The sequence below is a fragment of the Talpa occidentalis genome, unplaced genomic scaffold (genome assembly GCF_014898055.3).
Source record: "Talpa occidentalis isolate TD23 unplaced genomic scaffold, MPIMG_talOcc4v2.1, whole genome shotgun sequence".
In the NCBI taxonomy this organism is placed as follows: domain Eukaryota; kingdom Metazoa; phylum Chordata; class Mammalia; order Eulipotyphla; family Talpidae; genus Talpa; species Talpa occidentalis.
The window spans coordinates 94108372-94133574 of NW_026555331.1; the positions used below are offsets into that span (position 1 = coordinate 94108372).

Genomic DNA, 25203 nt, shown 5'->3' on the forward strand with positions numbered 1-25203 from the left:
TTTACAGGTTGGAGTTGAGAAAAGAGTGGGGGATTGTTTTGAAAAGAAAACAGTGGCACATCAGAAGTTAAAAGGTGGGATTGTAAAAATAAATTTTTATATGAATTTGGAGAAAAAAAGTCATTTCTCAAAAGAATGGTTTAGACATTATTTTGTCCCTAACACTGTGCAATTTCAGGCACTGCCTTAAATACTGGCATTTGTTAAAGCATAAACTTTTCTATCAGAAAGGCATGGGAACCTTTAAACATTACTGTTAGGAACTTAACATTTTAATAAACGGAGTACCCCTGTAAGATACCAAAAGTGAATAATTCATAGCCGTAACATACATTTTCTTTTGTCAAACTCTAATGAAACACATCACCTTCATATGCTGGTGAGTCTTGCCTGGCCAGGGACATTTTACTGCAATCAGGACCACATAGCAACATGTTTGCAATAGAATGTCAAAGAAATACACTTAGAACAGAAATGTGCAGATACAAAGAATGGATCTTATAAATGGAACAATGTAAGAAGACAGAACCAATGAGAATATTTAGCCTGGTTGAAAGGACTGAATTACAGAGCACAGCAAAATGGTTGTATATTTGTTAGAAGATAGCTTATACTGTTCTTACTTGGGTCTTTCCTATTTTTAAGTGGTTGGAATTACAAAAGGAGATAAACTCACTGCTAAGACCCTCACTTTATATCTCCAAGCTGGCAAAATTGTATAATGTCAACAAGCCACCGGTACTGACTAATAAGCTAGTGTTAAAATGTGTCTTTAAGTATTTGAATAAATTTACTGGTATATCCAATACAGTTGCATATTGAAGGATAATTTCTTAAAATAATACAAATAGTGCATACACCTAAAATTGAATTTTTAACAGTGAGGAAAATACTCCACCAGTCACTAAAGTGAAATCATTGAGGACCTTCTCTAAACTCAGCACTCCTTAAGAACTCAGAGGTCGGAATGGAGGGATTGCAATTGTATGGGGAATATAAAAATAAAATTAATTAATTAAAAAAAAAAGAACTCAGAGGGATCAGGACAAATCATGTATATAGGCCCAAAAGCTGATCATGTGATGGCATAGCATGTAGACAATATTAGTGTGTGTTGGGAGGAAAGGATGTCCTGAACAAACTCCACAAACACAGGTTTTATGGACTCCACCCCTATCCCAGGCCAAAGAGATCCCAGATCCCTCCCAAAGACGACAAATCCCATAATATCATCATCACTGAAGGGAGAATTTCTGGCAACTGGGAGTGGAGTCAAGCAGCCAGGCTTGGTATAAAACCAGACATGTGGGTTCTGGGGGGTCCATGGTTTTTCAGTGGCTTTTGGAATGCTATTGGGGTCCCAGATCAGTGGAACTGTTTGGACACATTCACCTATTTATCTCTGTCTCTCTCTCTCCCTCTGTTATGCCTTTCTTCATTTCTCTTTTTTTTGTAAACAAACACTCTATTAAACATTTTGTGTGTGCCTCAGTTGAGTCTCATCATAAGTCCCTTTAAGTGTTTGGATGAGGACCCACAATCAGGACAACCCATTTCACATGGGGGTTGCCCTCCAACACATGCAGAACTGAAACCACTAGAGAGCACTTTGGTCTCTCCTTTTGATGTGGAATAAAAGTACAGAAACTAATTCAGCAAAAAGAAAATATTAGTGTCAAGGCAAATAGCAAGGAATATATGAAAGTGAATTTGGTGCTTGAGGTGTAGTTAGAATTTGAGGTGCATTCAAGGTAATAGAATGAGGAAAATAACAGGTGGGGAGGAAGCATAGCCTTCCCCAGGGACTGCCAGCAGATCTGTAGAGCTGGGTGCTTGGGGTGGGTATTATACTTGGTCATGTGCTTAGGCTTGAGTGTGACATATAAGGAACTGAAAGCCAGGTCTGGGAGGGAGGAGATGAGGGCTGCATTTATTATCGCAGAACTATTATAGGTTGCTGAAGGTGGCATATGATAACAAACTAGTATTTTCAGATCATTTTGGAGGTGGTTTGCAGCCTGCATTACAGGAAAAATACCTTCTGTTAGGGAGATAAGCCAGGATATTCTGACTCTAATCTAGTTAAGAGGTGCTAAGAGTTTGCACTTGGGCTGTGAATGGTGGAGACAAAAAACTCAAATCTGAGAGAGATATTTTAAGTTGGAAATTTCAAGGCTCAGTGATAGGTTGAATATATGAGATAAAGGTGAAAGATAAGAATAACTGAAATTGACTTCTAACTCTATTTCCAGTGACAACAAGCATGATGGCACCGAATCTGCTTGAAGAAAAGAGTTGGAATAGTTGCTCTTTGAGAATAGAAAAAAAGTCAACTTAGTCTGTCCTTTAGGGAGATTCGGGGACACATGATCTGGAGGCTTTTTGTGCAAGCAGTGCTGTTCCAACTTAGACTGGGCATCTATAGATTATTCCAGAGGTGAGAGAAATGGCACTAGTATATCCATGGAGTGTCCTCTGTAAGCCAGGGGCTGGAATTTGTAACCCCATATGGTATTTAACCTAATTCTCACTATGATAATTGTCAATTACTGAGCACTTAGCACGTATGAGGTCCTGACCTAAACACATCTACACAGACATTTTTACTCATTTAAGTGTAATAACAATCCCATGAAACAGCTAACATTAAATCCATATTACAAATTAGGAAATTGGACAAAACTTTTTACATACCTGGCCCAACAATACACAACTACCATCTTAAGACACTTTTCAGTCCAATTTATAAGACCAAAAAAAGTATTTCTAAATGTAACATAAACAGAAGTAATGGCATTTGGAAAGCCCTGAAATGTAGCCAAGTTTCATTCTCTTTGCTTTGCTCGGCAAACCATCCCTCATATAACTCTACTCAGACAGTCCTTCCTAAAACTCAATATTGATGGTGCCATGCCCTCTCACTTTCAAAACTTCTGCTGGCTCTTTGTTATATTAATAGCACTTTCTAGAAAGCATAAGGACATAAGAAAGTAAATTCAGTTTGTTTAATGGTAATTGGTAGTGGTAGGTAATTGTCAGTGAAGAGCAAATCAACTTTATACTAAACTTTTTCAACAATGGTTCAAGAAGTATAGATTATACTAAATATATAAATGTTCTATAGTAAATATAACTTGGCCTAGATACTAAATCAATAATTAAATGTGTCCTTATAATTGCTTAAAACAAAAAAAAAAAAATCTCAAAAGTGCAAGAGACTGAAGTTATTCTTTGAAGGCTGAACAGTCTTCTGGATGTAACTATTTTTTTTAATTGTTCAAGTTAACTCCATAAACCAAATATCCACATGTCTCCTGACCTCATGTCTACAGCTAATATGTCTGAAGTTGGCCAGAAACCTCAAGACTTGTAAGAGCTAAATGAGAGGGAAGCCATTTTTGCTGGAGCTGGCTGCCTTTAAACCTGCTCGGGCCTCCATGGCTAGCCTGATCACAGTCCTAGAATTTAATGAATTTGTAGTTTGCATTGTGCCATAGTGACCAACAGTGCCACTTTCATGTATACGTTCATCGTTAGTGTAAGAATTAGGGGCATGTGGTCTGAACTGATTTGAACATGAAGTCTCTAGATTTCAAAACATATGGTTACTGGCAAAAAGAGGTAATACATGGTAGTTTTCAGGGGCCTGGGGCTGGAGGGTTGAGAAGATGCTGTTTAAGGGTACAAACTTGCAGCTAGTAAATAAACTAGTTGGGGAGATATGGCACACAACAGTGACTGATGTCAGCAACACTGCATAATAAACTTCAAAGTTGCTCAGAGTCCATACCTTAACCGTTTTCACACTGAAAATGAAATAATATATATATATGCACCATGATAAAGGCATTGACTACTATAAAATCATTTTGTAATATGTAAATGATGAAGTCAATATTGTATACACCATACTCATACACAGAGATATAACAATCATATCTCAAAAAAAGGAAAAGAAGTATTGTTTATTCAGAGGTAGCACCATCTATCCTGTTAAAGGGGGGGGGGTGAATTTTTCCACAAGGCTAACACCAGGATCAATACAAAATATAAATGTATACCTGATGAGTAGTTGGGCTATAAGTTGGAGTCACAGATAAGAGCACCATTAACACAAATGAAAGAAAATGAAAATGAGATATAAAATAAGAAAAGGATTTCAAGATGCCTTAAGCACCACTACGAGGGTGCCTTAGGGCTGGTGCCTTAAGCACTAGCAGGAGGGTGATTCCCACAGAATGGGAAGGACAGAAGATTTACTTCACGAAGATTAAATTTGGAAAAGAGGAAAGGAGTCAAGTAAAGCAAATTCTAAAAGCTCTAAAAGCTTTTGATTTAGGATAGGGAGTAGCAATATATATTTTTAGTGTTCAAACTGAGTATGCATTTAAAATACACTGATTTTTTAAGAAATAAAAAAGAAAAATAATAGACCTAAGATATTACATTTGAATTTTATGAAGAATACCAAAATAGGTTGAAATACAAAGAAGAAACAACTTCTGATATTCTCTAATTTCAATTTATGTTAAAGATGTAATTAATGAAAGATTTACTCTAGGAGGAATATAAGACAGTCTCCTACCATATTTGTAACAAAAACAAAGTATTTTCATAGATGTTTAGCAAAAACAACTGATATTTTTAATGGATTTTTTAAATGAAATAGTCATGGTCTTAAAACTGAAAATTCAATATGTTTGAGTAATTCATATGTGTAATTTAAGGCATTGTTAGACATTTTATTATAGTAACCAAACACTTCCAAAAAATAAAACCGTCTTTCATAATTGGGGAAATTTCAAACTTAAATATAATTTAACCAAGTAATAGCTGAAAATGACTGAGGAAAATGTGTTCATTTGTTCATTTAAAAAAAAAAATTGTATTTTTGAAATGCAAGTCCCAGTTTGTTTTTCTCATTATTCTCTGTGTGTATTTAAGAAACGATTTTAAATGGTTTGTGGGGGTGTGTGTGGGGGCGCTACAGAGAAACTTACTTGCTTAGCTGACTCAGTGCCCCCTACTGTTTTATCCCCACTAAAGCAAGAACTACTAGTCCTATAACAAGAGGACTCAAACATTAGCTGGAAGAACAAATAAGAGAAAAAACAAAGTCCTGTAAATATTTTTGTACTATATTGTCAAAAATGACTATTCTTGAAAATGCACATTGCAATTCATTTCCAGAAGTTAAACAGGAAATATTAGAAGCACCATCTGAAAACTGCATTTCTTCCAGAACTTACTAGAAGAAGTTTGATAACCATGTAAACCAGATGGCCTCCTAACACTACCCGGAAAAGACCAATCTACTTACCTCTTCTTTCTCAACCATCAATACCATTAATGACTGGCATTTACATCCATATCTCTTACCTCTCAATTTATGATTTAACTGAAGGAGGAAGGCAGAATCATACTGTGAATGGTAAAGTACTTACTACTTAGTACTTTACTGAGCACTTAGAAGCATCAATAATTAAAAGATCCCACTGACATCTCTATCTAGCCATGTAGCCACAGCAATTTGCTTAGTTTCTCTTAGCCTCAGTAACTTCCCTATATCCTTAAGTCTTTTCAACATTGCCTATCCTTTTAAGTCCAAAGATTCTGTGAGTAAAATAAATTCACAACATGTAAAACAGAAAACTCTTCCAAATTAGGGCTATGCTATGGAGGGAGAGTTAAATCCTACCCAGACAGTCTCCATTCTCATTTCTAACCCCAACCTGTGGCTTCTGAAAACTGTCCTGCCAACTCCTTGTGTTCCACAGATCACAAGAGGAGCCACATGATGGGAACACTTGTAATGTGGTCACTAGCTCTAAGATTCCACATTCTGTGAGGACAAGCTAACTCTGATCCTTATCCCTTCCCTAAGGGATAAGGGATGAAATAAGAAGCCGACAAAATAAGCCTTAATCCCAACAATCCCAAATTCAGGATAACCTTCCAGGATAGGACTCTCAGAGAACATGGAATATGTCACCGTGAGTGCCCTGTAGGTTTGTCTTCTGTTCTTACTCACTGTGATCTGACACCACACACAATGCAGTCCTGTCAGGCCCTGGTAACATTTCACTGTTTTGTGGCACTTATCGCACTTGGTCGGGCAGTTGCCTTCAACCCAGTAATGGTGCATGACCTAGAACAGAACAAGGGCACTGTGGTAAGAGGAGGCTTCCAGAAATGGCACCGTCAGAAAGCAAGCACACAACAACTTACGTCGGTGTTCTTCTTGGACTTCACATAGGTCTTAATGCAAGAGGGCGGTGCTCTGGCCACACAGCGCTCATGGACTGTGTACTTGCAAACTGAAAGGAAACAGGTACACAAATTCAGAGCTAACCCTGGTCCTGATTGTAATTTTCTAGGGAAAGAATGATATTAACAGAACCTCATTTCATATCCACTGCTCCCTAATCAATTCAATCAGCCACATCAAGGAAAAGTCCAAGTCGACTGTTTTTACCATGGAATACAAAAGGCCAATTAGCACAGGAAATATTATGCATGTGAAAAACCACGACTCCTCTATCATGGCATAGCAGGAAATGCTTAATTAAATCAGACCTCACTCAAATTTTTCACAATAATTCCCAGATGACAAAAATATTAAAGACAAATTGATGACTACCAAATGGCTTAGTGTCATTTGTTAGAAGGAAGAGATCTATATTTTACAAGTATAGGCATGAGAGCAGCTGGTGGGTATGGGAATAAAAGTCCGTGAGTTTATGCTATTTTGTCTATCGATTTAACTAAACCTTAGATAGCTGATTAGTCTATTTCCAGGGCGAACAGATTTCATCACCAATGCCAGGTCTTCATTAGAAGTTTGTCCCACACTTGGCACTCATCATGGCACTGATTGTTAAAAAGGAACAAACTTTGCTAAGTAGCATATGAAACTTCTGCACACACACACATACATCTATACACACACACAAAGCTTTATGTTTATATGCAAAAATATACGTACATAAATACACAAGCATTATTGTGCGTGGATGCATATACAAAATGCGATACCTAATCTAGATATTATTAGCATCTTCAAATTATTCTGTGACTTAATTATAAATATAACTGCATATCATATACAGGTATCTTTTAGTAAAACACATTTCAAATCAACAGTGTTAAATGTATAAATAGATGGCATAAAAAGTAAATAAAAAGCAACTAGAGAAGCCTCAATAAATCAAAAACTAACCCAGATGAAATTAGAAAGATAAAAATACCCACATAATAATTATATAGTAAAACTCTTCCAAAATCCCACAACTGTGATTTCCTTTGGCAACAATGAGGAAGAAATGTACTTTTTCTTGTCTTCCATACAAGTAATAATATTAAAAATATTGCATTTTCCACATTAAGTTTGTGAACAAAATTTTCACTGTCCTATTTATGACATTGTTCACATTATTTGGAAGCTATGCTTTTGTTCCATATGCTCCCATTAAGAGAATCAACCATGAAAAATTATTTCCACCTAAACAATAAAACTTTAAAAATATTTTTCTTTGTATATGGAGAACGTTTAGTATAATGAACTTTTCAGATATACCCACTAGAAACTGCCCTCCACAGTGAGACATGGCTATCTCATGTGGCTTTATAAAAATAATTAAACACTTAAGGATCACTGAACTGTGGCACTAAAACAAGGTTTTTAAAGTCAAATAATACATCTGGGAGAAAGACAATTCCCAAGCCTACTACCAAGAAGTTGCTAACTAAAAATAGTATCTTAAAACTATGCAGTGTATGGGGAACCAGGTAAGAAATTAGATTTAATGTAAATGCACAAGAACGCAATGTTTCTAATCCACCTGACTACTTCAGTAACTCTGCACATAATGGATAGAGAAAGAAACAGATGAAAAAATTGCTGTATTGAGAGAACTTTCTACTTTACTGAGGACACATGTTCCTTTATTTTAAAGGGGACACTGAAGAATGGAAACGTTTCACAGGCATTTATGCTGACTTAGGTAAATTTTATAAATTTATCGTTACATACAATACTAGAAACTACTGCTCGGAAAAACTTGCTTCGTAGAGAACAATAAAAATTAAATGTACTTGAAAAAAATGGCCACAACTCATGAAGTGGTGATGCTTTGGGTTTAAATATTAAGCATATATGAAGATTTTCTTCATGACAGCATTAAAAATAATGCCTTTGAGGTTTAAGGTTGGTTTGTAGCCCTTGTAACTTCTTAATTTGAATGCAATCAATATTCAACTAATTTAACTCTTTTTTAATAGACCTGAAGGAAGTGATTCATTATAAGAAGTCAATGTGAATAAAGTGGCTAACTTAGGGAATAAGGGATAAATATGAGCAGGATATAAATGAGACATGAGTAAACATTTTCATAACAACCTTAGAAGAAATAGGAACCATGTATAAATTAAACTCCACTGGCAAGAAAATGGTTAATTAATTGGAACATATCTTTAGTTGTTTTCCAAGGGCAGAGTTTCCCAAAATTGAAAACTGTTAAAAGTAGAGTGACCTCAACATTCAGAAAGATAAGCAAAAGGTATATGAAGGGTCGGGATGATTTCTCAGGTTGTCAGCTACAAACAGGGTTAGCCCATGAAATCAACCTTCCCTCACTAGGCAGAGAGGATGTCCGAGCTGAGTTGGCACACTCACAGGAGCAGCAGAGGCCCTGCTTCCCTACACCGATCAGCATGTTCAAGCAGAGATTGCAGTAGGCAGGTTTGTTAAAGTGTTTGAGTCTCCACACATGCTGTCCATCATCTTTCACGTTCTGCATGGGAAGCAAGAAAAACAGATTTCACTTAATGAAATAAACAGTAGAATATGCAAGTGCCAATAAAATTTAGAACTGGACTGAAGCATTTGAAGACAATCTGTTATTTCATCCCTGACTTTCTCCAAGATCGCCACAGAGTCTAGAAAAACACATGTACTCTCGTGGAATAAGATTCTTCTAACAAATTTCAGATGCTATAGCAACCACAAATTCTTGTCTAATGTCAACAGTTCAACAGCATGTCCCAAACCATAATGACCTGCCAAAGGGAGTACTCCCTAAAAGCAGGGATGTGTCTGCCATGCCTTGGAAAGTTTTATCCTCAACACAATCCCATACTCAATGACAAAAGAGGGAGAAAATGCCCTTGAGGGGATGAGCTGCAAAAAATTAAAACTTGAAATGCAGACACTATTTTTTTGGATATTCCTTATATGTTATAATTCATAGCAATATATTTTTGTATATCTCAAACAGCAAATTTTAAAAGATAAATATTTAAGGACCTAATTATATTAGCACGTTGTTTACCCTGAGAATCTTAGTGATTTGAATCTAATGGAAAGGCAGTAAAAATATTACTGTATTTATGTATAATAATCACTAATTATTTGCCACAAAAACTTGAATTTAAATGAATTCATATTTTAGCATAACAACTGTAATTACTATTTATTCTTCCAAGTAAAACTATATAATATCATAATAACTACTTCTCTAATAGTTAATCACATCTGCATTGTTCAAGATTTAAGTAAAATGAAACAATATGATGCTTAAGAATCTTGTAATTCCTTATAAGAAGTTTAAATCTATTAAATGAAGTTATTGTACATCATTACTTTGTTACCATAATTTTTCCATTAGCATATCTCATGAACCAAATTATATCGAACCGAGTAATTTTTGATAGAGTTTTATTGGTATTAAAAATATGACATCATAATTTTTCAAGTTAGACAAGTCATCATATTTGTTAGAATGCATCTGCTGAGTGATTTTTTGATCACCCACTATTTTTTGATCATATAGTAGGTGATCAAAAAACCTAATATTAATTCTGAAGTAGTGTGACAATATAAATTTGTTCAGATCAACTTGTTTCTTTTGTTAATCAAATATTAATAATAATGCTTAACAAATACTTTTTCCTATTCCCAGTCAAGAGATAAACAACCAGATTTGTAGTAGCAGATTAAATCCATAGTAACTAACACTTACATTAGGACCAGAAATGTCAAATTTGCATCATAATATGAAACATTAATGAAAATGCTTCCTAGGAGATAATTATCCATGAGTCTGTTGAATTTTTGCACATTTTATAAGAAGAACTGCCTTTTCCTCCAGGTTGTCTTTTCAAAGATTTGGACAATAGATATGTGTCTCCCTCTAGAGCAGAGGGCAAGTTCATTTATGTCCAGAATAACAAAAACATCTGTCTTCTAACTGAAGGTTAAGCAAGTTTGTTTACTGCACATTATAAAAGACTTAGCATCCATAAGCCAAGGCTTCCAAGTTCTGATGTGTACAGCAATTACTTGGGTCTTCTCCACCAAGACTTCAAGAGCCAGGAAAACTGGCTGATGTGAAGCTCTTACTAAGCTTACTTTGCAGTCAGTAAAGAAGTTCCTTTGTTCTTACCAAAGGGCCTCATGTCCTCTGCCAGCATCCATGAAACTGAGACAAGCGTTAATTTTCAAGTGGGCTAAATCTCAGCTCCATCACACTTTTTGACAATAGTCAGATTAATTTCTGAAAGATGCCTAAGAAGCTCTCACCAAAAGAAGTTATGCAGAAGGTATCATGGAGAGGACTTCAGAAGGCAAGGGTGTTTCAGTTTTCTTCCAAAACTTAAGAATCGGCTTCATAGTGATTTTTGATTCTGGTCCTGGTTTGCTTAAGTCCCAGGAGTCATAAATTTTGAGTACCTTTATTATTTGAATAGAATGTTTTATATATCTGTTTGTAATATTTTCCAAACTGTCTACATTTTGAAAATTCAATTCCGCCAAATAAGAATAAGACATTGTGATATGAGCAAGTTTAAACAAAGGGGTTGGTCATTTTTTAAAAACATTGATATAGTTAGCAAGTTTAAAATATTTTTAAAATGTTCAAACCATTTTTAAATGAAAAGGAAAAAGGCAAATCTAAATTTCATATGTATTACTGTTCTTATAAGCCTTGTCATTTTATTTTTAAATGATTGTCCATTACATGTGAATAAGCCTCATCTTGTTGAAAAGCACATATGGACTAAGTTAGCTGGCATTTTCCTTATCAAAAAATAAACAAGTCTGAACGTGGGTGTTCTGTCAATCAGAACACTTAGCCATGTTACAGGCGCAACTGATGCACAAATCCATTACCCAGACATAAAATGCTTTACCAAAAACAAATTAAATAGCTTTATAGCTCCTAGCTGGATACATAGTCAAAATATGCAAAGGATGAAATATGTATGTGACTTCAAGAGAAGAAATTGAAACCAGGAGACAATTACTTCTCAGCAGTGCAAATTATACCCCAACCCTCATATTTTCATGTCTTGTCTTGTTTGTCTTATTTAGATGGTAAACTTAGTGGGGGAGGGAAGAAACTGTCCCTTACTATATTCTATCAGCCAGTTCTGCATATTTCTATTGGTGCTTCTATTGCAAATAAATATTTATTATCATTGGAAGAAATTTATTTGTATAAAAGAGAAATGGAGAGGGAATCTGAATCCTGTCCTACTCAGGAAATGGGGATAAGTCATTTCACTTTCTTACTATTTTCCTCTCTAATAAATGGAAGTACCCACTTTCCTTTGCCAGGCTGTGGTGTGAGATTTCATTATGCAATACCTACGAAGTCAATGAAGCTCCTTAGAAGACTGGTGTTATATAAACAGCAAATATTTTCACCATCAGTGGGCTGAGTTGTGTAACATCAGCCACAAGGTTGGAGGGGGATGTTTGTAGGTTTATCAAACTTTATTTCATAAAATAAATTTGCTCTCTTTAGGTATTTTTTTTATATTAGTGGACATTATTCTTAATAGAAATGTATTCTTGATATCTAGAAGACACCTTGTTTTATAATGAAGCAGATCAGTTCTGTGCTGATAAGAGAGAAAGTTTTAGTGAAACCTCAGCAAGTTCATGCTCAGAACGAGCTCTCCTTTTAATCTGCTACAAGTCAAGTGAATATGCTTCAAAGGGAAGAATGCCCTTGAAAAATTAAACCTATTTCATGGTCCTAGTGATTTTTTCTTTACTTTTTTTCCTAAATGCATCCAGGATCACATATAATAGTAAAGTGAACTAGGGATATTATAAATTATATCAGTGTCCAAAAGCACTCAAGAAGAAATTTCACTCATGTCGCAGGGAAAATGTCCTGAGACCCCAACCTAGCCATATCCTTGTTTCAACTGGCTTTGCTTTAATCCCACTGAAAAGCTAATGTTGCAAATTAATTCCAATTCATTAAATAATAAGCACCATTAAATTACCTTACTTTTCTGTTCAAGGACTCCAAAAAATTGTGACACTCTGAAACTATACTTTTAGACAAAAAGAAGAACTAAATTGGACCACAGCAGAGACAATCAGATAACATTTTCTAAGGTCAGGTCTTTCTTATGGTTCAAATGCAAATTCAATATCATCTAAGACCACATGGTCATTTTCATTGACTGACCCAATGTGAGATGTCAAGAATGCCTGCATTTATCCAGTCTAGTATCACCTTCTATTGAGCAATGTATAGACAGCAGAACAACTCTTAACAAATTAAATTTTAAAAATATTGAGTGTGAAACATTACTTTTCCAAATCTAGTAAGAATACATGAATTGTGTTTTCCATCACACTCAGAAATTTCTTTAGGGTACATATTTCACAGAAATCAGGAATCAAAACAATCACTGATAGTCTACTGAGTGAGGCAAAAACATATGTGGGTCCTAAAACATTTCAATCAAATAACAAAGTTTAAACTGAATATAGAGATTAAAGATTAGGATTCTGTGATCACATGGAGTGAGATCAAAATATCTATTCAGAAATCATGCAGGCTAGATGTGGGCACAAGACTCCCCAACTAAGAAGTCAAAGTTTCTTTACATCAAGCCAAGTTCCCACTTACTACTACTTAAACATTTATTCCTGGTTTTTGTAATAATATGAATTCAGAAATTTTCCTTGAAAAATGTAATGATCCAAGATGACAAATTTCAAGAATTAGAGTATAATTAATAAACTTGTCCATCTAGAAAAAGGAAAGTTTGAACTGAAAGAATATTAAAAGAATAAAGGAAATGCTTGACTGCTTTCTATGTGTTCAGAGAGAATGACTGAATGGCACAAAATGATCTAGTTAGCTACTAATAAAGTCAGGGTAAAGACCAATTTGATGAAGTCCACTGTTACAATGGGATATCTTCATTAGAAACACAGCCTTGCTCTCTCATTTACATAGTATCTGTAATTGCACTTGTGATTCAACAGCAGAGTTGAGCAGTTGCAACTTATGGCCCACAAAGATAAAAATTATTTACTATCTGTCCTTTTACAGATAAAATTTGCCAATCACTGGAACAGAGACTATTTCTAGATACAGTTATTTAAACAAGATTTTTTTTTAATTCAAATTGAGATGTTTTTAAAAAATAACTTCAGTGAGATGAATGCTTAAGGGAGAATACGGTACAAATGTTTTACTGTAGTAATTGAAATCCCATATGCCACTCAAACTCTTGGTTTTCATTCAGATGTAAGAGAGACCAAGACTGCACCATTTCATCTTGAGTTTCATATAGCTTGTAGAACGTCTAGTTAGATAAAGAAAATGATTTATCTGTGGCATTTGGTATAGAATCTGGTCCTGATAAACTTAACTTCTGATTTTGGTACCAAAATATTTAAAGATAATATTTAAAATGGGTTAGATTAAAAATTATGTTGATGGAGAAAAACAAACTACAATGAATTCACAACTTCCTTGCCTTACAAGTGAGTCTTACTCTCCCAGGACAATATTCTTATCTGAGTAATTTGACTAATACACCACAGACACTTTCAAATACACAGTGGTATTTACCATGCAGTGTCAATTAGAATCTTCTCCCCAAGCTCATAATTGACAATAGGCATGAATATACAGGACAACATATCAAGACAGACTCTAGATAAATGGCTAAATGCACCTAGAGCTTTAAGATTTGCTATTTGATAAGCAAAAGAGCTGGGAGTTACAGGAAAGGGAGAAACGGCACCAAGGATCACATTCCCAACAGGTAGCAACATAGCACATTAACTGCCTGCAATAAAGGAAATAAATCTCAATTACAAAAAAAAAAAAAGACCCTCATCACTTAGCTGTCACTGTGTCATTCCTGCTTTGTAAAACACCATGTTTCAGAACGAAAAGCTGTTTGTAACAAAGATGCTCTGTTTGTGATCCTAATTGCATTGCCTATACATTTTTAATGGACATTTTTAAAAAAATTATTACCTTACTCTTTTTTAAAAAGTGAAGGGAAGAGATTTCTTTCAGAATTGTTCTTTACAGGCAAACAGCAAACATCCTCTATTTGCTGACCTATGACATTAAACAATACATCCCTGCCATCTAGTGGCCATAACTGGAAACAATTTTGAAACATAGCTTTGGTTACTTTGTTGAAACTCTGATTTTTTCTATTTAAGTCCCCCAAAATATCTTTTTACTAAAAACACAAAGATGAATGTAATCAAGCTATTATAAAGTAAATTGTATATAATTAAGTTTATGTACATGAAGGCAAAAAGTTATCATTCGGTTGAAATAAAACTACCCATACACTAGAAACAGATGAGGAAGTCTATTTGCTTGAAAGATTTTGAGATAAATCCACATCAATTTGTAGCCTTTATTTATCCATGTTGTTTGCATACTTATATAAAATACCTATGTTTATGAATAAAAATAAAGAATTTATAAACAAGTTTCTAAAGAAAAACAATATTTCAAAATATTGCCCTGATATTTAAATTATAGGTGACTAAGTCTCTACTTCTGCAACCACCTCCCCCCCATACACACACACACACGCACACACACAACCAAATGGCTTACTTACTCACTCTGGCATCTTCTCTCACTGTCTGATACTAGAATTTCCATAAACATTTAGATAAGCAAAATTTTAGCTTTAAAAAGATAAAACTCCCTTCTAGAGAACCACTTCTTTTAGAACTTTTTCACTAGTCACTTGACAACTATTTTTCAGCACCGAATATACACTAAACCTTACAATTTAACACTTTTGTAAATTTTCTATTCATTTTCTCCCAACAGTCTGATTTTTATATCCCTTTGTTATATTATACCAATATAATACAGATATCTAGGAGTTAGTACAAAATTATATCACATTATAGAGACTATAAGAGCATGAGATACAAGAACTATTGCTTTATTAGTTTTCAGGATCTAGAAATATCTATCTTAAAAAACAAGATGTGTTCATCATCTTTTTCCAATAAATTATTTACTTTAATTTCCTCTATATCACCTATTAGTAATTTTTCCTTAGTGTCCTCTATGTCTAGAATGCCATACGCCTCATGAAGGGTATGTTAACATGAATGTAAAAGAATTTGAAGATCCTTGTGGAAAAGAGACAAATGAAACTGTCCTAGAGCCCATTTATATATTGCCAAACTCATATGAAAATATGAATAAACATAATCATAATAACTCAAACATATTTTACAACATAGACTAGGATTTCTGGAAACTTGACTCAAAATTTTGATATCCTCAATGATTGCAGTGTAGGCTTCAATCTGCAAAATTACTGCTGGGAACAAGAAGTACGAAGTTGTGGTGTCAATAGCAAAGGCATAGTGGATGTTATTATCTGGCATTTCAAAACTGTGATTATTATATGTGTCATCTTGCTCTTCAATTTCAGCAGTGCTCTTTGAATTTCAGCATTCATTTTACTATATGCATGTGATAGTCACTCTCGTATAACTATTAAATGACAAATGCAAAAATCTAATGTTGACTCACTGGATTTCAAGTTAGCATTTTGCCAAATTTCATATAAAGCCTGACACAGCGTGACTTTTAGTTTCAAACTCATTATCATATCACATCCTGAACCTAGGTGGATCTATTTTATTTCCCAATGTCAGTATTAATTACCACTAGAGACACTGATTAAAGACAATTTTGACAGAGTTAAAATGAAAGGCTGTATAAAATGTGTGTATGTGTGATACGTATCAGATATCTTAATATATATGATATATCATGTTTTGTCTTCTTTCCCTCATATATATCTAATTGACTCTGCCAAATATTGATTATCAATAAATTAGATTATCTTCATGGGGGAGGTAAGATATAAACTGGGATGGCGCCCAAGACCCACAGAATGCAGGAATATTGGGGGATTGCCCTGTATTAGATGATGTAAGAAGTGCAATAACTTTTTAAAACTAGATTGTAATTTAAGTAAGAAGAAAAATATATATTAAATTCTAAGTTAATGTCAGAAACAAATCAATTAATGTTTGTGGTAACTTTCATTACACAATGGGCCATTGTTAAAATTGCACTATTGCATGTTTATTGAAAGGATCAGGGACTCACAACATATTTTATGGTAAAAAATGACCAGATAACTTTATAATCAAAATGTGGAATAGACTCTCCCACTGACTTGGTGGCAGGCCAGCTTCCACTATATAAATGCTTACATTTTCCAAGCCCAGGAGCACAAGAAGTGGAATAGTGGTCATTCCTCCTTGGATCCACTCCTGAAGAGAAACTGTTCCATCATGATCATAGTCAATTTCTTCCATCATTTCATGGAGGATCTAGAATATAGCAGAGGAAGAAATAAGAAAAGACTTGCAATTAATCAATAAAATGAATTTCATATGATACAACCAAGGACCTGCATTGCATTAAACTGGCTATAATAAACTGTAACTAATAGGAACATGTAGAGTTCAGTTAAAAATATAAGTAATTCCATATAATGCTAATCCTATTATTGAGGAAATCGTGGCTTTGCTCTGATTTATAGAACCTGACTACTTACACTGATCAACTTTTAGGAATAATTGCTTAACTTTTTAATATTTTGTCACTGAAAGGTACTGCTAAAACAAGAAGATATTGTTAATTTAATGGTGAAAGTGGTCCTTAATTGCTTTCTCTAGATTATTTTTTTATTTAAATATATGCTGGATAATGTCTGAACAAATTAACTTCATGGCAAAGAGCTGAAATAATTCTTGGCTAAGTGCTAAGGGGCGAGAGAATTAAGGTGCTTCTAATTGCCTATCAGAACTTAACAGAGCCAAGATGTTAAACAATCAAGTCATCTTTGATTAGATCTCTGTTCTACAGATGACTTGCATAAAGTCCCACAACATTTTCCACAGTGTTTGCAGTACATTATCTCTCAGGAGTACAGTGAAAATACCAGTATTTAATCCACAGGGTTGGTGTAAAGATTAAATGTGTTAATATGTCTCTTCAAAGAGCATCAAGCAAAAGTAGTAAGTCAGTCATATAGGTATTGTTAGTGTGATATCAGCAGAAATCAGTAAGTTCCAAACATTACCCTTGTCTGTAGGGAAAGCAAGCCCTTCCCATGTAACAGCACAAGATGGCTGATGTGCTAGAACGCCAGTACAGTAAGCAGCTCACACCTTAATCTAATATGTACATTTCAATCAATTCAGAAAAATAATGAATTGCAGACAGCATTAGAACAAAAGTTTGAAGAAGTGCAATAAGTGGAATCAACCTGATATCTCGACAAGTAGTGTTATGGTTGACTGGCACTTTAAACTTAGATTATTTATCCTCATAGAAATAAACTTATCTATCGGTGTTAGAAAAACAGATACTTTTAAGGACAAAATGATGCAGAATTAATTATTTGATTATTTTCAAAATGAGAAGAGTAGATATTTACAATTTATCAAATTGGCTGCACATCTTCTGTCCTGGCCTTGAAGGTGCTCTAAGGAACTGGTAGAAATGAACAGATGAGACAACCAAAGCACAAGGCATTTGTCTTAGGCAGCTGATCTTTCATTTTGTTCCTAATATTAATTAGAACCTGGCTTCATGTTTTTAAAAACTTACTTAAAAAACATCTCAGTCTGTCCTACTTAATGCCATCAACTTTAATTGGTCACTTCTCATTATTCACATCTGCAGACTCATCAGGGGTCTGACAATATGTACAAATGTGTACATTTGTTTTAAATGGGCGACAGCTGTTGAATCATTCGGCAAGCAAAGGCAGTTACTGTGACAGCAACACGGTGCACAGGTAAGTCATATTGCCTTTCTGCAGAAACCCCAGTGTGTGCCACACATGGTAAGTAAGGCTATATAGATTACTAATTGTACTTCCCAATAGGCATCTGTCATCACTAGACTGTTTAGCCACCAAAGGTTTCCTTCTTCAGAGCTTCCAGATCTTTCTCTTCTCAAATCCACCTCCCCACTATAAACAGTTTTGCTTGTGAAGATGTGCCCACTTCTGCTTTGAAAGCTGACAAGAAAATAACCCACATCCCTCCATCACTCCAGGGAGAACATGAGACTTGGCAGACAAGTAAGTAACTGTCATAGATATTAAGGTGATGGGTAGGGAAGAATTTTTAAAGTTATGTAACTAAAAAAAAAAAGTGCACAATAAAACTATTAAGTCCCTTGACTTCAGTTAAAATACTTTTAAAGTGAATCAAATGCATGTTACCAGCTACTTTGTCATCTCATATACACACTGTAACCTGTAAATGACATCTACTACCCAGTATGAGCACAGCAAGGATATTTCAACATGGACCCCAAAGAAAAAAAGAATGGAGCCAAAACCTGGAAAATTCCAATCTCAGTAAAAATGCTGCCTTCCATTGCACATGACATTGCACATAGCTTTAATGTATTTTACTTGCACGAACTTGGAATGCAAGAGTGCAAAGCCAGGGAATTCTATGAGAGTTCTCTGTCACATGACCATGCCATACATGCTGTTAACTGCATAAAAATGAGCAGTAGTTAAAGAATAGGCTTCTTGAACTTAGACAAAATGTAAACCATTTAATAAAACTAATTTGTATTTGCTTCAGTCATTAGCAATTTGTTATACTTGAGTTGGTTTCAAAAAAATTAAAATCAGTAGCATTTGTCAACTCTCCCCAAAAGATTATTTCTGTCCAAAATCAAAAAATCAAAATATTTTTAATCAAGTATGTTTTAATGTAACTTGAAAAACATGGTGAATTTGGCATACATTCTTATCAGCATCATTAGATAGAATTTATTTAAATGATTTGATTACAATTTCCTAGTTCTATCTTTACCCTGCTAAAGAGTTTTGCACAAGTAACTTTAACATTTCAATGCCTCAATTTCCTCATCTGTAACATGAATAAAATAGTATCTACCTCAGAGAATTGTCAGCACAAGATAACACAGTGCACGGTGCATAGTCAACTGTCACCATCATTTTCTTACTATCCACATCCTCTTTTAAGATAATTTTAATCTATTTGCATTTTAAAAGATCATAGGGCTATGAAAAATATATCAAAAATTGTTTTATGACATGGCATGACCTTGGCAATGCCCATCAGCAGCTTGTGTTCAGCATGCATAGCAGACCACCATTCAAATTCATCTTCATGACAAAGAAAAACAGTTACAGTGAAGAGCTTCTGAACACCACATACATATATATTTTCTTGTTCAGAATGCACCCTGGCTACTGATTCGAAAAAGTAAGTTAGCAGTAGCCAAAGACAAAATTAAATGGTAGTAATTTATTAGATTTAAAAAAGACAAACGGGAAAGGGAGCTTCTAGAATTCAGCCAACAGTTAAATCATCCATATACCTACTGGGTTAAGTTCAGTGACATCCCATTCAAGGTACTCTGCCACATGCATCATCTGACTGATAATGTTTTCTAGTTCCTGTAGCAAAGAGAGAGAGAGAGAGAGAGAGAGAAAGAGAGAGAGAGAGAAACAAGGCTTTAGTAAGTTCTTCAAGTCTGACTTAGAGAAACTGTTTTTTGTTCAAGTAGCTGAAAAGAAATTATACAAACAATTTCATATATAATTGATCATATATGTATGTATATAACTAAAGGAGTAATATGAGGAATTATATGTGAAATTGATCACATAGCTTCCTTAGTTATATATACATAAATAAACATGATTTCTAAAGGTCTGGTTAACTTAAATAAGAGTCTAAACAGAAATTCATTTTGTACCATATCTAGAAATCTTCACCAGGAGAGGGCACAGCTACCCAAAGAAAGATTTTTCTTTCAGATTTCTAAGAAAGCAAATCTTCCTTTGGAAAGGAATGGATGATAAAAAGAGGTGCATGTGTATTTTTGCAAGATGTGATTTTTAATGTACTGGGTATCCTGACCCTTTGGCTTGAAAACAGGTGTGGAAGGGTGGAAGGAAGTATCCCAGAGCTACTGAGATGTTTATTTTTATTCTGACACACTAAGACTGTGTATTGACAGTTCTAGCCATTTATTGGAATAATTGGCTCTGCTGGAGGAGAGTCCAGGGTCAAGATTTGGAGGCTAAGTACATGAAGAGTTTATTTAGAGGGAATATAATTTTAGTTTGAAGTGTCACATTATTCGGCTTGAATGTGGCTTCTTTGAAGAAATGCTTTCTATGCATAGAACTTGACTAAAATTATTTTCAGGCCTATTTTTTTTTCACTACCTGTCTCCAGAAAAGACTAAACATGGTTTGTAAATGTTAGTAATTTTATTTGTAGTCAATGACATAACAAAAAGTGGTGTTTAATAGTATGATCATTTAAAAAGTAAAAAGTATAAGAATAAGGCATGGGAGTATAATAGTAAAAGATTATTCTTCAGCTCAAATCTCTAACCTAATACATGTATTTAATATCCATGGAATGAAGAAAAGAGTAAAATAGATCTCCTTTTGGCGGGAGTTCTCTGAGAAACTGATGGAAGTTCATATTTTCCAGAAAAAGTTCAATCAAGAAAATGTTACTTATGTAATATCATTTTCTCCAGAAACAGTGCACATATATGTATGCTTATTTACTACAAAAATCCCTTGGAATTATAAGCTAGAATTGTGTGTGTGTGTGTGTGTTACTGAACTTTCACCTACTCTAACTCTACTCATTTACGTAATAGCTTCAAAGAGTTAAAGACCCTCTTAAGTTTATAGGGATAAAAAATGATGTTTAATGGACTATTACAGTAGGCATGTAACATTACATAGTTATTTAACCTCCTTAAGACTCGGTTTCCTCATCAGCAACATGGATATTCGAATCTTACCTAGTTCAGAGTTGCTACAAATATGCTATATATGAGATGAACTACCCATCAGGCGTATTGAAAATGATCAGCGAGCATTAATAAGTAATATTAGACATAGTGGTCATTTTTCAAAGAACCCATTTTCCTCTGTTTATCTTTATGGGTGAACTGCTTTACCTTTAAATTTCCAAGAAAAGTCATCAGAAAATGCAATTACAACGTGATATCGAAGGGATTATACTAGGGAAGGAAGTTACATGCAGAAAACCATACCAATAATTTCCAAACTTTTCATTACTAAAAAAAAAAATAGACTAGTTTAATGATAAACAAATGCATTTATCCCCAACACATTGTTTATCAGTAACATAGTTAATAAATATTGTTTGTAATATAACTGTGATAATAAAAAAAGCATTAGACTGAATTTTTAAATCAGCTGCCAACCCCTGGCTAAAAGCCTAGTAAAGAAACATTCCTTTAATTAAGTTAAAAGAAACAGTAAATAAATCTGCATTAAAAATATAATTTGCAGTAGTAGTATAGTCAGAAGTGCTATAATAAGCATATTGAATTATCTAGAAGAAATCTAAACTCTTAGCTATGAAATGCCACCAGAAAATGAGCAAATTTATCATGCAGTCTGATATTCCTAAATGGCAAAGGAACTACTGGGCACTTAAAAATAATAGCACTTGAAATATCAGAGCAACGTAAACATTAAAACATCTCACAATCATAGCATCAATTCAGATTGGTGGTCATTTCCTAGAGCAGGAATTATATATTTTTATCTCTCTCTGGAGAAGCTAATGTACCATTATCCTGCTCACATTATCCTACTCAATGTCACAGAAATACACCTCCAACTTCTATAACTTCTATTTGAATTATGCCAGAGCTGGTACATGAGATTATGAGAGAAAGTCACTCATAATATGAGAGAACATTTATTTTAGTCAGTATTAAATATATGAAAACATTTGCTTTTAGTGTACCTATGCAAAATTTCCATAGTCAGATGCTTATTGTTGTGTAAATATCCTTATGTTTCTTTTACATAACAAAAGGAATGTAATATGACATGCAAAATATATTAGAAGATTATAATACACTGTTCGATGGATTTATATATGAGGTACCGACATGTGCTAATTGGTCCTCTCAAAGTTATCAATGATTGGGTAAAGTATGAATAACATAAACACCTACTTATTCCTTGAGGTTAAATCATACAGAGCGGATGTTTTCTTCTATTACCCTTTATGACTAAAATGATTGACAAGAGTACAAGACGCATTTAAAACTGAATGTGACATTTTAAAAAAGGGAAATTGGTCAAAGCAATCTGTACTTACCTTTTCAACAGTATATATGATTAAAAAGATGTTTTAACAGTGGGAAAACAATAAAATAATTAGATTGACTTGATAATTCTTTTAAATTTCACTTGTATTTTGAATATTCTCCTTAGTACCAAATCTCACTGATAAATGTATATTTTTCTTTTTAGGTTAATGGTCTCAACTTTCGCTAATGTTTTATTCAGACAACACTGGAGTTTTCCTTTTCATCTAAGTTCAGTGCATTAAAAAGTCACTTTTGTAGTAAAATTATTCAATAGAATAATTGTAATCCTAACGGTTTCCTAAGATCACTCTCAAAGTCAGATGATCAAAATGCTGTGTGAGTGCATGGAAATTATATTGAGTGTGCCTTCTGTGGTAATAGCTATGAATTTATTCATTGCTTTGTTTCAGAACAAACTACTTTGAAGTTTTCACAGAAAATTTGAAGGAAAAAAATTACCGAGCTGTCCAGGAAGCCATTTCCATCCGTGTCATAAAGGCGAAACATAACTAAAATAAAAGAGGTGTGGAAAAAAGATTATAGGCAAGTTGCATCAATATTAGCATAAGTGATATTCCTTAAAAAATAGTTTCTGTTAAAAACAAATACTAAAGCCATCCCCTATTCAAAGTAATTAATTTGTGGTAGCATATCACAGTTAAATTGAAAATGAATTAGTTAATGAAAATACTGCCTATCAGATTAAAATGCTATCAAATTTTGTTATATACCTGGAAAACTCTGGAAAGTACTATTATCTGTTCAAATTCTTTATTACAAGATAGACAATAATTATTACAAGATCATTAAATGAAAAGTTAAAAAATGCAAAAATGGAGTTAGGCATTCAGAGTCTAGATATTAAAGGGCAGAATAGATAAACAGAAATAACTGGTTTGGAGGTCTGAAAATCAATCTTAATTTAGAATCTGCTATCCATTATTATGTGAGCTTAGCCAAACTCTGTTTTCTTATTTGGAAAATGAGAATAATCACTCTGTCATAAAGCACATTTTCTGTGAAAAGGTAAATAAGGAAATATACAAGAACGTATATCAACAGCCATAGGTAACCACCCAAATATATATCAGAATTATATATGATTCCCAAGTAATATGAGAAAGAAAGGATTAGTGCAAAATTAGTGCACTTTTCTGATGGAGGACAAGAAGACATAAAATGCGTTATTATCTTGGTCATATTGGTGTGGTGTTATCTGTGATGCATTTGTAAACTAATCAAGTAAGGAAAAGGACAGCTCAGGAAAGCAGGGTGTCAGAGGTCGAGAACCAGTCTGAGGATTCCTTATATAATTCAGACACCACCAGGAGACCACAGAAGAGACAACAGTGCCATTTTGAGATAAACAGAGAAAAATGTCACAGCTGTGAAAACAGAGAAATGGAAGTAAGGCTTTGTGTTGGGTTTGTATAATTTCCCAGAGAATCTTAATATCTGAGGTCTATAATATTAAACAGACATTGACAGCTAGGAGACAAAATAAGTCAATGACCTTGGACATTTATCTGTTAACTAATCATTATTTTGGTGTTATTTAACAATAATTATATATTTCACCAACTCAAAGAAATTATTTATAAAATGCCAAGTAATCACGTTCTTTTACTGTAAAATACAAAGACTTTAAAGATGTTAAAACGTAAGCAAAAAATGTTCACCTCTTACATAAAAGGAAATTAAGTCTGTTAGCTAAAAGATGGAAAGAAAACTATTACAATTCATGAAGATCGATTGAGCTCTCTCATATAATCAATATATGAGAATAAAATGCAGAAATGAAAAAAATACTGCAATTGGATACTAAGCATTTCAAGATTTTCTAGCACAGCAGAAAATGGTAAAATTATAGTTGTAAAGTGACAAAAAAAATCACACCATCTAAAGAACATGTAAGTGGCAGAAATAAGGAAAGAACTTATAAAAACCTAACTATATTTTAGAATTAGGGTCATTCATAACTCTTAATCCTTGTCAGATTAGTGACTGCTAATGTATTTCATGCATCTCAGATACATGAAAAACCTGTGCCTACTAGTGGACTTTGTGGTAAGTGTGAGCATAAAGATACCCACACTAATAGGTGGGTATGTGGGTGTGTCATTCATTTTTGGCAGCATCTGAAACTTCTATATTCTGAAAGCCACACTTGACACAGCAGAATAAAAGGTGAAACACTTTATTTTATTCAAGTCAGACACTAGCCTGACTTGAAGGTAGACTCCACAGTGACCCAGGCTCTACTCTTCAGTGGCACAACCCCTGATGATCCACTAGATGCCAGTGACCCAAGGGGAAAAGGAGCTGCCCAGATTCTGGAGATGGGAGGCAGTGCCTCAGTGGAGTAATGGGAGAGGGAGAAATTAGAGTCCTGGATATGTCAGAGGAGATGATCCTGTGAGGTGATCTCTCTGTGCACAGAGGAGTAGTAATAGCTATATTCTCCAATCCAATTTAGTACTTAATTTGGTCATCACTCCTGGAGTTGCAGCCTCCAAATCTAGTTCTCTGTCTCCTCCAATGATTCTACTTGTCCCTGCTTGCTGGAATTTTCATGTATTTTTTAGCCAACTAACTATCCTTTACTGTTATCCAAATCTCTAGCCAATTTTTCATAGATTCATTTGTCTAATTTTTAATGATTTGTAAAAGTTTTATTTGTCTGTTTTATATTTAGGCCCTTTTTAGATGATAGATG

The 25203-nt window shown here is 34.1% G+C and overlaps 1 protein-coding gene across 2 annotated transcripts in view; it reads right to left on the reverse strand.

The window, feature by feature from the left end:
- Positions 1-25203, reverse strand: part of DGKB (diacylglycerol kinase beta) — an 835840-nt gene that overhangs the window by 433336 nt on the left and 377301 nt on the right. For both annotated transcript variants that reach the window (XM_054692402.1, XM_054692401.1), the window contains exons 6-11: positions 22947-22996; positions 19708-19782; positions 16538-16657; positions 8675-8792; positions 6229-6317; positions 6032-6148 (exon numbers count right to left, since the gene is read on the reverse strand). In XM_054692402.1, the coding sequence (XP_054548377.1) occupies positions 6032-6148; positions 6229-6317; positions 8675-8792; positions 16538-16657; positions 19708-19782; positions 22947-22996 (569 nt within the window). The remainder of the gene's footprint in view (positions 1-6031; positions 6149-6228; positions 6318-8674; positions 8793-16537; positions 16658-19707; positions 19783-22946; positions 22997-25203) is intronic.